The sequence below is a fragment of the Spea bombifrons genome, chromosome 1, assembly GCF_027358695.1.
Source record: "Spea bombifrons isolate aSpeBom1 chromosome 1, aSpeBom1.2.pri, whole genome shotgun sequence".
In the NCBI taxonomy this organism is placed as follows: Eukaryota; Metazoa; Chordata; class Amphibia; order Anura; family Pelobatidae; genus Spea; species Spea bombifrons.
Genome location: NC_071087.1, coordinates 127,450,739 through 127,464,602, shown reverse-complemented (window position 1 = coordinate 127,464,602; position 13,864 = coordinate 127,450,739). Strand labels below are relative to the sequence as shown.

At 34.6% G+C, this 13,864-nt stretch overlaps 1 protein-coding gene across 1 annotated transcript in view; it reads right to left on the bottom strand.

Annotated features, from left to right (window-relative positions):
* WSCD2 (WSC domain containing 2) overlaps nt 1-13,864 on the bottom strand; it is a 143,801-nt gene that overhangs the window by 17,297 nt on the left and 112,640 nt on the right. The window contains exons 6-8 of the mRNA XM_053473266.1: nt 7,160-7,334; nt 4,204-4,368; nt 573-773 (exon numbers count right to left, since the gene is read on the bottom strand). Coding sequence (XP_053329241.1) covers nt 573-773; nt 4,204-4,368; nt 7,160-7,334 — 541 coding nt within the window. The remainder of the gene's footprint in view (nt 1-572; nt 774-4,203; nt 4,369-7,159; nt 7,335-13,864) is intronic.

Genomic DNA, 13,864 nt, shown 5'->3' with positions numbered 1-13,864 from the left:
AAAATTAGACCTTTTACTTACATAAAGGAATGGAAATGGTGTTATGGTAAAGACTGCAGTGGTTATAGCTAATGAGAAATATCTAAAATACGATAGTCATTGGATGTCAGGGTGGAATTGAATTAGTTCTTTTGCTGTTCATATTATTAATATTGTTTTTGTTATCATCTTCATACAGATATTTTAGGTGTCGGAGCCTCAGTACCCATCAGTTAACCGTGTTGAATATATTGTGAAATACAGTGTTTTGACAGCATCATTTATTTGCGTTTAAAGCCGTATCGAAGTTATGTCAGTCTACAAGATAAGCACTAGTTAGGCACTTTATTGTATTGTTTACCAAAACACTGTACAATATTCAGACTATTTGGGATCATGTGACCAATATTGATCAATGTTGAAACATAGCAAAAGCAAGGAAGGACCAAAATATGACATGATATATATACAGTAATCATATTGTCACTAAATATAATGTAACCTTCATATACAAAACATGCTTATAAACCACTCATTATATGTTCTAGCATGGGTCTCCTGAGACAAATATTTTTAAGAATATTTAAAAATACCTTTTCCCTTCCAATGAGCTTGGGATGCAAAACCAACGTGCCCCCCATACTTTCGGTTAAACTCTGCCATCAGGGCTTTGTAAGGATTGCGGATGAGAAGGATAGCTGAGTCAAAGGCTTCGATCTCCTTCCTTCCACTTTCATGGGTCTTAATGCAAACTGTCCGCCCATTTCGCCAATGGTCTCTCTCCCCTTTAAAGCCTAGGAGCAAAGAATAAAAATCGTTTGTAGTAAGGATGATGAGAAGCATATTTACAAGGCCATTTGGATTTTATGATATGTCTACACTTTAATTTGGCAGTATTTCATTTTGTGTTTAAACAATGACATTTGTTATGATGAGTCCTATGTATGTAAAATGAGGGCAGGTAATAAAAAGTCTTTGATTCACATCAATAGTTGTTTTGTATTAGATATACAGTATATATATATATATATATATATATATATATATATATATATAGTATAATATATATATATATATAAATATATATACAGTATAATATATATATATATATATACAGTATAATATATATATATATATATATATATATATATATATATATATATATATATATATATATATAAAGCATATGACTAGCTATATGACCTGCTGCAGAAAAAAAACGGCAAACACTAGATGGGCCAGACAGTTCTTATATTTTTTTTTTTTTTTTGTTTGTTTTTTTTTTCAAATCTCAGTTTATTAAACCATAAAGAAAGATACATATTGGGTCGCATGGGAAGAGACACGACATGATGTAAAAAACACAAAATGCTGAATGAATACAAATTATACATCAGATCATTTCCAAGAGGCGAAATACAGACTAGCAAAGTATGTAATACATATGACACAAAAGTGTTACAGGCATATGTCCGACATCATACATTACAGTTTCGACATCGGGGTAGCCTCATGAAGAAGGCATACAGTAGGTCAAACAAGAGAGCTAATACCATCGCCAAGTAACAAACCGAGAAACATGACAATTCCAGAAAACCCATACAACAAAAAAAGAAAAAAACAAAAATATATATGAAAAAAAACAGACAGTTCTTATATAACTGTTATATTTTATATGTCTATGTGAGAGTTCAAAACCCTATATTATCTCATGTCTACTTTCTCTCTACTCATCCGCAAACTCTTGTCCATGTTTTTGTCCAAGGCTATTCTATTCAAAAATACTTTGTACATCTAGGTTGCATTAAAAAAGAAATACACAATTAAAGAATTTGTGGACAGAGAATCGGTGGGATGATGATAGAGCACAGTAAAGAGTGTACGTATTGTATAAACTGCAAGTTAAAAGAATCCATGAACGAATCATGCATTTGCTTCACTCATTCTTAAAACAAAAGAAATACGCATTTATATTAAGACTCCTCTACATATACTGCAGTTTAGATCACGGCCTATTTTGAATACTGTGACCACTGTGAGATAGCTTATGTACGATTAAAATTAATAAGATTTTTTTTGTAGCATTAAATAAAAATAAATTTTCAGCAAAGCCAAAATGCACTACATTTCTGTTCAGTATGCTCTATACAGCATGTTGTTCTTAGACGAAAAAGTAATTACATTTATTCTTTTTTTTCTCCCTTTTCAAACTCATTTTCTACATATCCATTTACTCTCCAAATGAAATTGTCTGTGCTGACAGATTCCAATTCTATATCAATGACCCAAAGTTCTTATTGAGACAGAAAGACAAGCTCTATGTCCAAATAAACAAACCATCTTTAGTCAAATGATTCTAGCCAGGGGAAACATAAGATGTAAGTAGCTGTATTACATCAATTATGGATGTGTAATCTGTTTTTCAGAGTTATGCCAGGCAATAGAGTAGAATGGTGGCTGATCTAATAGTTGCCTGGATACATTGTTGCTACTTCAAATGAGCAAAAAGACCAGAGTAAACATTAAATACTACTTGACATTTCTAAAATACAAAATATATTGCAAATTATAAACTCATTTCGCAGAATAAAGAATATAGTTAGACGTCTAATGAATTCATGGAATCAAGAATTACAGGAATCTTCTGGAGGAATGTTCTCCATGTTTCCGATACTCTTATTTAGATTGAATGCAGAGGCAAAAAGCTAAATTAACTCTTTGGCAACCAGATACTTTAATTTGCCAGTAGGAATGATACAATAAGTATGATAACACAAAATGACAACACAATCTACATTAGGATGCTTAACCAGATTCCTCATACTTTCCTTAACTTTCAAAATATTTCATGGAGGTGGTGGTAAATGCGATGCTTTGTGTTTTCCTATAATATTGCACCACTGGCATGTCCCTGTCCTTTTGCTGATAATTTACTTTCCTGACAGATGCCAATCCTACACTAGACTAGTAAACTAGCAATGCACTATCCCAGCACAAACACTGAGATTTGAGGGCTCTGAATGAATTCTCCCATTGAATCTGGGTTTGATATTCAACCTAGTGATGGTCCAACAAAGTTTCATGAAGAAACAAGAAGGTTTAGCTTTCCCACAGAAACCCTCTGAAGGATGCAAAAGGAGGCTGAGGAATGTTGATTTTTATGTTGAACTAATGCATAAACATGTATTACAGAGCGGTGTTATGTACCCCCCCTGCAGTTATGTGGTGTTGTTGCCCAAGTTATCTTGAGCCCCCACATACATGACCCAACTGCTTTCTACTCATGCCCTATCATGCTAACCTGATCTTGGTATTAGAAATACAATATATTAGTTCAGTCTTACAGTTCTTAATATATATGAGCAAACTGCATAGATATGTTGAACATTCTGCAACAACTATTATGCAAAAGGCAAAGTTAATATAGCACACTGGGCTATTTTCCTGTGAGCAATAAAATATCACTAATGAACCGAAGACTAATTTCAAGTCTAAAGCTTTGCCTATGAATCATAACTGTGACCTATTCTAAGACAACAATAGGCCTCTAGAGTATCTTTATATATAAATATTTTTTTCCTTGCATTCTATACATATCATCTGTGCTCTATGACATATTGCAATATAGATAATAAAGTAAGCATTATGTCCACTGTCCCTGCTTTTTAGCTGAAGACATACCGTAGGAAATGTCATTTTCCAGAGCACCAAACCATAAAAGGGATTCAAAGTTATATTCGATGTTCTTATTATGCTACAAAATTAAAGACATATCTGAAATGTTTTTCCCACTCATGTTTCATTTTAATATTAATAATTAGAGGAAACAAATACATTAGAATTGTGTTAACATATTATTTGCTAGGTAGCATGATCCTGTCTCTAGCAAAACTCTGCTTTTAAAAGAAGTGTACTTTTTGTGGTAAATATACTAACTTGATGTGAAACCAAGTACTCGCTATTATACAAACCATATATTGACTTAATTCACATCTCCTACATCCTATGCATACAGATACACACACATCTACTAATTATTATCAGATGTATAATGGAGATACTGATGTTCCCACGCTGGACTTTTCCTAATAAAGTGCTTCAAACAAGGTAGACATCTCTTCCCTCCATTGCAATGCCTCCAGTGACAAGCAACACGTGTATTGGTGTGCTTTGGAAGAGTGCACAAGCCATGGGTAGTTATATACTGCTTGTGTTTCAACTCACCTTTATTATACAATGATCCATCAAAGTAATAGCTACCAGTATAGAAGCCAGTAGCCAGTTCAATTAGATGTCTGGCCCAGGTGTTTCCTGCACCAGGAAAGCTTGCCAAGGCTATGAGCTGTTTAGAACGAGTTGGTAAAAACCTTCTGTCCATGCATCGGTTGTCTAAAAGATAAAATAAATACATTGTTAGATTTATTTCTATCTGATCACAAACCTAGACATACGTAACAATAAATAGTTTTAATAAACGTTAATTATTTAAATGTTAAGTTTACATGATTATAAGTTTAGTATTTGTTTCAGTGATCTTGTAGACTTCATGTATGCTTCTATTACCTCTTGAAATATGGACTGGGACACTTTAAGACATTTTTCTCAATAATGGAAGAGCAGCAAGCCTTGCATAATCATAAATATTAGGAATCTCTTTCAACTTAGTACACCACGTACTTATCGTGTCATTCATGGGTGAATTTTGTGTGATGTTCTGGGTTTTTGCAAAAGTTGTTTCAGATCAGTACCTTTCTTAAATACAACTGACTGGTAACAATCCTATGTGACTGTATCAGCCAAAGAGTGTAGTTAAGAGTCAGGTCAGTTCACTGTTCCTACTCTGCATATTTCTCTATATGCCTTTCAGACAATTTCTGTAATTTCAGCCTATCGTAGGGGGAATCTGTTGTGTATGCCCTTGAGGCTTCTGTGCAAATCCTGTCCTACAACATTCCCACTTAGAGCATATGAAGACATAATACGAAATATTGAACCGCCAGTCTTTTTGATTTTTTTTTTCATTTGTTTTGTTTTACATAAGATGTACAGTTTAGTGTAACACAGCCAAGGCTTTAATAAATATATTATAAACATTGGACCTACTGACTTGTGCACTGTAGCATTGGTTTTACTATAATTCATTAGTAATTTGTAATTATTTTGGTATGTCTTTATAGCACTTGCCTTGAACAGTTAGCTATTCATACATTATATATATATATATATATATATATATATATATATATATATATATATATATATATATATATATATATATATACACATTTGCACTGAAAGGTTCTGAAATGCAAGTACTATAAGAGATTACTCCTCTGCTTTTGCAAATAAGTAAGAATAAGAGGCACTAATGCATCTTTAAAAGCTAATGGAGTGTCCGACATTTTCTTTTCTAAATAAAATATATGTGGGCTTATTTCCAACAATAAGTTAATAATTCTACATTGTAATGTAAATGGAATAACATTTTCTTTCTAGTGTCAGCACTCAAGCCATGCTTTGCAAAACATAAATGATATAACGTGAAGCCAAACCAATACATTCTACTCCGAGAGATTTTTCAGCAGAGTCTGCAGGAAAGTTGTGCCTTTAACTGTCTCATGTAACTATTCATTATGAAGGCCCAACACTGGTAAGTTTCTCAAGCAAGTCTGAGATGCCTATGTATAATGTATAATTCAGTGAGTGAGGAGACTGAAGAAATCTCACTACTCACAACCAGACAAGTCTCCCTACATCAGATGTCTCCTAGGGTTGGCCCTTCATGAAGTATAGTAAAGCCAATAAACTGAAACACGATTCTCCTTAGAACAGGGTGTACAATTCTCAGGTGGATAGAAGTATGTTCCAACTGTGCACCAAAGAAAATCTTTCCAGAGCACATCAGGTTGTGGTGGAACCACAAGGAGATTATGTGGGCAGACATTCATTGAGTAGAACAGTTTTCACAGACTATACATGTAATGAATACATCCAATTCCAGTATATAACATATATATATATACATATATATAACACATGGTCCGCTGTCCATTGTTTTTACTGCCTAATGTAAAAAATGCTTTTTTGTTTCACCCTCCAGCTGCTGCAGGACTACATCTCTCATCCTCCTCAGCCAGCCCCTTAGCTGAAAGAGCATTATGGGAGATGTAGTCCTGCAGCAGCTGGAGGGCCGCAGGTTGGACGCCCCTGGTATAGACAGATAAGGAATTCATCCTGGTTTAATGCAAGGCTTCTCAACTCCAGTAGTTCAATTATTTGTTAAATTGAAATGTCTGTGCTCAAAACTGGCACAGCCAAAAATGGTGGCCTGCTTGTATCCCTCAAGGACTGAAGTCATAATTGTGGATGACTCGATAATTTAACATGTGGTCAGTGCCCAATGTCTATATGTGCTATATCCCAACATATGTTGTCCATCATGATATAAGGTCGCATATAGTAAACTTGTCCTATACATTTTTTAATCTACAGTTTTAAGTCTTTAAGTGCGATGAAGACACTGCACTGTGACAGGTTACTTATTCCCCATAAAATTAAAAAGCACAAAATACCTCTCAGAGTTGTATCAATACCTTGAAAAAAATAAGTAAACGAGACAACTAATTGCTTGTTGCTGAGATAAAAACAGAAGACATGTACTGGTGTGAAAAAAGATAAAGTTTTATCTTATGGAGTTAAGATGTACATAATAAATATGAGAGGTTGCATATAATATTAAAGGAAAATGGACATGTGTATTTGTGTTTATATGTTTTATGTTGAGAATCCCCCATTAGTTTTCAAGACGGACACCTCATAAATATAAAAGGACCTCTCGGATACCACATGAATTAAAGTGTCTATGATGGCTGAAGTGTTCCTTTAATAGAATACCGAGAATAAGAGAGAAGCCATATATAAGTTGGGAATCATTTTTGTTTTACTGCAAATTCCATTTATATAGAATATGGGATCTGGAAGATGGACTGTTTTTATAAATGCATTTTACTATTGAAAGTCCCGGGGAGAATCTTAGAATAGTCCTTCATACAAGATGTCATTTCGTAAATTAGCACAAATCATAGCAAATAAAGTTCTCAATTACAAGTTGTTTAAACTCCCAAAATGTATTCCATTACTCTGATACAGTAGAAAATATTTACTAAGTCTGTAAACCTACCTTGTACTTGTGTTTGATAAACTATGAAGTAATCCAATGTGCCACAGCTCTCAAATTCCTCTCCATTGCATTTCTGAGCACACAGCTGTTCATCCTCCCGCTCATGAAGTGTGAAATAAGTTGTGGGAAAAGCACAGTAACAAGCTGTCCCCGCAAGGACTGCCAATGGATACTCCTGCGGGATGGAAGATAGAAAGCTGGCTTAATCTATAGCGCAGTCACAAACACCTTGTATGTCAGAGCTGTTATTTTATGAATAATTTTGTGATTCGTTCATTGGCGCAATTAGGAACTTGACATGACAGTTTACACAGTTGCCGAAATTTTGATCTACTTCATTTATACTAGAAATTCAAATTATTCCTGTTAAGCTAACAGTTGACTTTTCATTATATTAAATCCTCCCAGCATGACCGTGTCTTGTTGAATATTTGTATGTGAAATACTCTGCAGAGCTGACTGGCCCCCTCACATTTTCATATATTAGAGTGTGTATTAACCAAGCAAGATAATGAAGCAGTCATCCAGATTTGATATCAGGATGAACACGTCGTGCACAGAATCTACAGGTCATGCTACCCATAAAACATATTTGTGACATTTCTAATAAAAATGCCATTCCTTAAGTTAAATATTGCCTCCAGTAAATAGACATTTCATACTATTTTGCAATAAATTATTTATAGGTAATTATTGAAGATTTTTGATAAGTTAGGTTAATATCAGAGTTAGGCTGAAGTTTTCCACTCTTCCTGTATTTCATTTTTTCTCACAGCCATGATAGAAAGTTCTTGCAGGTCTTTTACAGGTATTATGGAAGTGTTGGTAATTGGAATGGAGTGCAATGAAGTCAGTGGATGCTATTTTATTTTTTTCCTCTTTTGACATCATAGTTGATATATATTTACAAATTTGCATTGTTCCAAAGTTAGGCATATCACACTGTTTCTTACTTTGACAATCATACAATAAGCTTATTTTGTAAGAGTATATCATATTTGTACAGGGGCGGACTGAGACCAACCACTTCCTTGTTAAGCCCCTCCCTTGTGGTTACACAATCACATATCTAATTTTTCAGTATTTGTAATAACAAAAAAGATAACTTTTAAACAGTGTAGAAAAATGTAAATAGTGAAGTAATCTTCAATACATAAATATATAAATACTGAAACTCTATCTTAAGAATATAAAACTAAGTAGTACAAAGGCTCATTAAAAACATATTTAGATTTTGACACAGAATAGGTCTTCTCAAATAGAAATGTGTACAAACTATTATAAACATGAAAGTTTACCCTAACATTTACAGGAAAGAAGCAGTAGATTGGCCCAGCTAATGTGTTGGCCTACAACAATTACCTACTTGTGAAGATAAGAGCGTGCATGCGGCATAAGAGTGCGCACGTGTGTGCATTGAAGTTTCAGTTTCCCTGTGCACCAGAGACTCTAGGAAGTCTGTTTAATAGGCCGCAGAGGGGCCATTTAAAAAATTAAGCCACGGGAACAGAAGGTGGGGGAGCGCAAGGTTTCTAACATCCACCAGCTCCGTGATGTTGTCATGGAGGAGTGGAAGAGGACTCCAGTGGCAACCTGTGAAGTTCTGGTGAACTCTATGCCCAAGAGGGTTAAGGCAGTGCTGGAAAATAATGGTAGCCACACAAAATATTGACTTTGGTCGCCAAAGTTTAGACATTAATGGCTATGTGTTGAATAATTTTGAGGGAGCAGCAAATTTACACTGTTATAAGGTTGTACACTCACTACTTTACATTGTAGCAGAGAGTCATTTCTTCAGTGTTGTCACATGAACAGATATAATAAAATATTTACAAAAATGTGAGGGGTGTACTCACTTTTGTGAGATACTGTATGTACTGAGCTAGACATTGACGATGGTACAGCATAACTCCTATCGCTATTTATTGTACCAGAAACAATGGTACAGCATAACTCCCATCACTATATACTGAGCCAGGCACAGGCAGTGGTACAGCATAACTCCCATCACTATATACTGAGCCAGACATTGACGGTGGTGCAGAATAACGCTCATCACTATATACTGAGCCAGGTACAGCTCTGTATTCATACACAGACATCTAGGTTTATTAACTAAAGGTAGGAGTTGTCTGGAGAGGAGGGTTTTTTTTTTTTTTGTGAGTTAGAAGGGAGGACATTAGTGAATCTCATTTTGTAAGTGTTTCCATACAAGGGCATGCAAATGAACACATGCACATAGCTGTACTTTGTACCATAGCAAACATTCAATAAGATGAAATAAAGAACTCAATTTGCTTTAATTATAGTATTCTTTTTAATACCTTTCTGTTTAAGTATTATTATAAATGCTGTCAAAGGAAATAGAGAAACATTAAACTTTGTTTGTCTGGCATGCATACAATCTGAGGTGCATAAAAGATCTTTTTAAAGCGTGCATGTGCAACACTTACATCAAATGTTGAAAATCAAAATTATTTGAATCTATGGAAACCATATTACACAGTGCAGGAATATAGATATAAAAACCCTAAAATAGATATTCTGGTGGATATCCAATACAATATATATTTTCAAATGTGACTTTGGGAACCAATGCAAAATGCAATATTCTCAGATCATCAGAAACAGAGTCTCCCACCAATTAGTAGGAATGATATGCCCATAACTTTCTGGATTTTAACTATAGGCTGGTGATTATATCCTTTCTGTATTTCTCTAGAGTGTAAGCTTTCAAGCAGGGCTCTCTTTACCTAATGTATGGGTTTGTTTAGTCTGTCAATTCTAGTTAGGTCATACCCTTTGAATGTTTGTGCGGTAAGATGCGCTATGTAAATTGTTGGTGTTATATAAATAAAAGATAATAATTACATTACACATACAGGTCTTTAATACACCTGTATGAACTGAGTACATTGTATTGCATTAAGTAGTTCTGATCATACCTGGTAACTTTATCTCTCTGGCTACCAGAAGCCTCCCCTTGCTGGCCGTGGGTAGGTGGTCCCAGCATTCTTAGTGGGTGGTCCTCCCACACTATTTTTAATGGGAAATTGGGTGGGGAGTGAAGCGTGCCCCAACAATGCTCCTATGAGCTAGAATGTCCCCAGGCAAAACCTGGATAGTTCCCAGGTATGGTGATGCTTTAGGAGGCAAACTCCCCTTACTTGATCATATGTAAAGTTATTTCCCAAGGAAAGAATGCATAATGCATTTTATTTGTAATCGAGAAATTAGTAAAATAAGAAGAAAGGCAAAAGTGAAATAAAATGACAAAATGATCAAAAGTGCTATTGCTCTGAAAATGGTCCAGAGGTCAGATTCTCCTGTGTTTATCTGTTCATTGATGGCAAGTTATAAGTGATAGATGAAAAGCAGGTTAATAAATCTAAGAGGTTTCCAGAAAAATAATGTGCTTTGATGCCACACTAGTTATTGGTGAATTTGTCACTTACAAAGGTTACTAAAAGGCCCCCAGACTGCATCTTCTGCACTCTCATTTTCATTTGAAAGTGCAGAGTTATGAGGGAGAATTTCGAAAGCTGACAGGTAATTTAACACTGTGCTCTGGAGCAGGCTGAGGTTAACCAAAAGGTTTAGTGTACAGATTTTTATTTACACCTTTACAAGAACTCAAGGGAACATCCAAGAAGTGTGAATCCAATGCTCAGCTGTAAGAGGGAAGTCAATTTTAAGCCCAAAACAATGACCCACAAAGGTCAGACCCAACTTTATTGATGCTGTTTAGACCAACGAAAGGGTTATGGGTATCAGTGGGTATATACCAAATGCATTACCATCAATGCATAAAGAGTCAATGTTTCAGGTATACATTGCCATACTGATGCAAGAAACCAGAAACTCACAAATGCTCTACTGGGTGAATTTCCAGAGAAACACTCCAAAATCTAGAGGAAAGCCTTCCCAGAAGTATGAAAGCTGTGACAGCTGCAAAGGGGAGGACCAACTATATAGTAATGTCTTTGTGATTAGAATGCAATGTCATAAAAGTCCCTGTTGGTGTAGTGGTCAGACGTCCCAATACTTTTGTCCATATAATATATATTAGACATATGCAAAAAGGACAAAAATTTGGACAAAGCTTTTGGTTCGGCTTTGGCCCATTCATTTTTGAGCAATGAATTTCGTTCCCTGACCATTCAGTTTTGCCGGTGCCCACATTCACTCTCTCACACTGTCACTCACTCTCTCACTTTCATTCTTGTTCACTCTCTCACACTCTAAATGTTTCCCTACCTTCTCTGCCATCCACTTTTGCTTTCACATCTTCTTCCGCATCTTCTTCGTCTTATTTTCTTCCTTTTCTATTTTATCTTCAATCTTCAATCCTTAATATGGTATCTTCTTTCTTTGTCTGCATCTCCACAATAGAAGATGAAGATGATGCAGAAAAGTATTTGGAAGAAGATGCGGAAGCTGAAGTGGTCGGCAGAAGTGGAAGTGGTCGGCAGAGAATGTAGGCTTGACTTGAGAGAGAGAAAGAATGAGAGTGTGAGAGAGTGTGAGTTCATGTGGACCCACACATTTCAGACAAAATTTCATGTGATATGCACATCATCAAATAATAATAACATAATGACTTCCATGTTTAGAAAGATCCACTGTTCTGTTTAAATAGTCCACTCTGGAAGAATACATTCCTATCCTACTCCATCATTTTATCCTCAGTACTACTCTTTACAATATTTGAATTACATCACATACAGTGAGCCAAAGCTTATAACTTATTTACTAATGTGAATAAATGTATTTTTATTTTACATCAATCCAGTAATTAGACTCTCAAGTGATTTAAGCCTTTTCTGGACGTGATTAATAAGGCACCTGTGTGACAGCCCCACCTGCCGCACAGGTACTTTTGGTTATCACTCTAGCAGCAACCAGGGAATCTGAATTGTTATGCCTTTTATGCTTTTTTGGTTGTGCCTTCCTCTATTTTTGTACTAATTTGCAAGGTAACTAAAGCATTACAATTGAGATAGCTTATATAATATACTTATATATACATATATATATATACTTTATAAATTGTTTCAGAAACCCGTAAGGCCAGGTAAAACATTTATAGTGAAATTCCTATTCTGTTTAAATGATAAAATAATGCAGCTTAGTGTTTTGAAATATGAGTGTTATGGAAGAAGAAGTGATCCTGGTGCAATATGGGTTTATTACCATAGCATTTAAAGATAATAATCCTGCTAACTGAACCAATCCAACCAGTGCTATGGTGCTAAGAATCATTATGAAATAATCACTTTTTACCACCTAACCCCAATATAGTTACATGATAATTTTTTTTTATATTTTGTTTAACAGAATATACACTGGCAAATTAATATGTTTCAATCTACAGGTTGAATACCAAGCAATGAAGCAAGTTATTTTCTTATGTATCTATGTCTGGATGAACATATTGAATCTTCAAGAAATATATTTAGCTATGATACTATCTAAGTCCATCACATCTTCTTTTACCTATCAATATTAATGGTCATTTTAACATGGTTAGATTTTTATATACTGTTATTGGAGGCAACTGATCAATAATTAATTTCGGAGAAGTAGCAAGAATAATTACTGCACTTGAACACATACAGAAGAAATGTACAATACCACGCATAACTCCATTAGTGTAATCAATTCTGCTTTAATAAATGTACTTCTTAATGTGGAGCTTATTTTGTATAGTGATAAAATATTAACCGAGAAGGTTTTTAATTCTGTCACTGTACAAAACTATATTGTACTAAAATATAATGTAAGAAATTGCTAGGTATAAAATAGGGGGTTATCAGGGACAGTTTTAGAAACATGGGTTTTTATTTCTAACTTTATGATTGTTTTAATCTTTAACTTTTGTACTTGTACATTAAGTGTGAATATTTTCTTGAATTCCTGAGTTTTACGCAATCTAAGTTTTATAGTCAAACATTGATTCACAGTTAAGTGTTAGAGTAGTATGATCAATATAATAAAGAATCCCTAAAGTGTTTGCAGTATGCTACAGAACATTGTCAGCAGTTTTTTTATGGTCCTTACATAATTTCATCAGTTATCACTCATCTGGCAGTCAAATAATAAAGCATATACTGTATAAGTCAATATAAACAGTATGCCGTTTTATGTGTGTTCAGGACAAGAGCAAATGTGGCATCTGTATAGTATACAGGAGCTCAAATTTACTAGCCTTGGGGAAGACAAAGGGGAGAGGAAAAGAGGAAGATTTGAGATGAAGAGGTACTTAGATGGTAGTTGGATGGGATGTGGCGTGAGGCCCCACAATTGGTTAAAGGGAAGTTGTAGGGGTGTCCAAAAGAAAAGATGTGAACAGGACCTGATTATCTTTAAAGATGGCTGTGGGTGTGATTAGAATACAAATAAATCGCCATCCTTAGATAAGCAACAGCTTTTCTATCAGTTTAATGTTTATAATATACTTTAAAATTGTCTAAATCTTCCAAAGCCTACTTTTTACCTAAACCATCCTATGTCTAACAAATGAATGCATATTTAAATACATTATTATTAATTGTATTATTATAATATGTTTATGGATATTACTTATGAAACAATGTATTTATTGTTGTGTCATCTAACATCTTTCAAATGTTGTTATTTTAAAGTAATGGAATGCCTCTGAAAAAGTGATTGCCCTAACACAATTCAAAGAATTCAATACTCTTT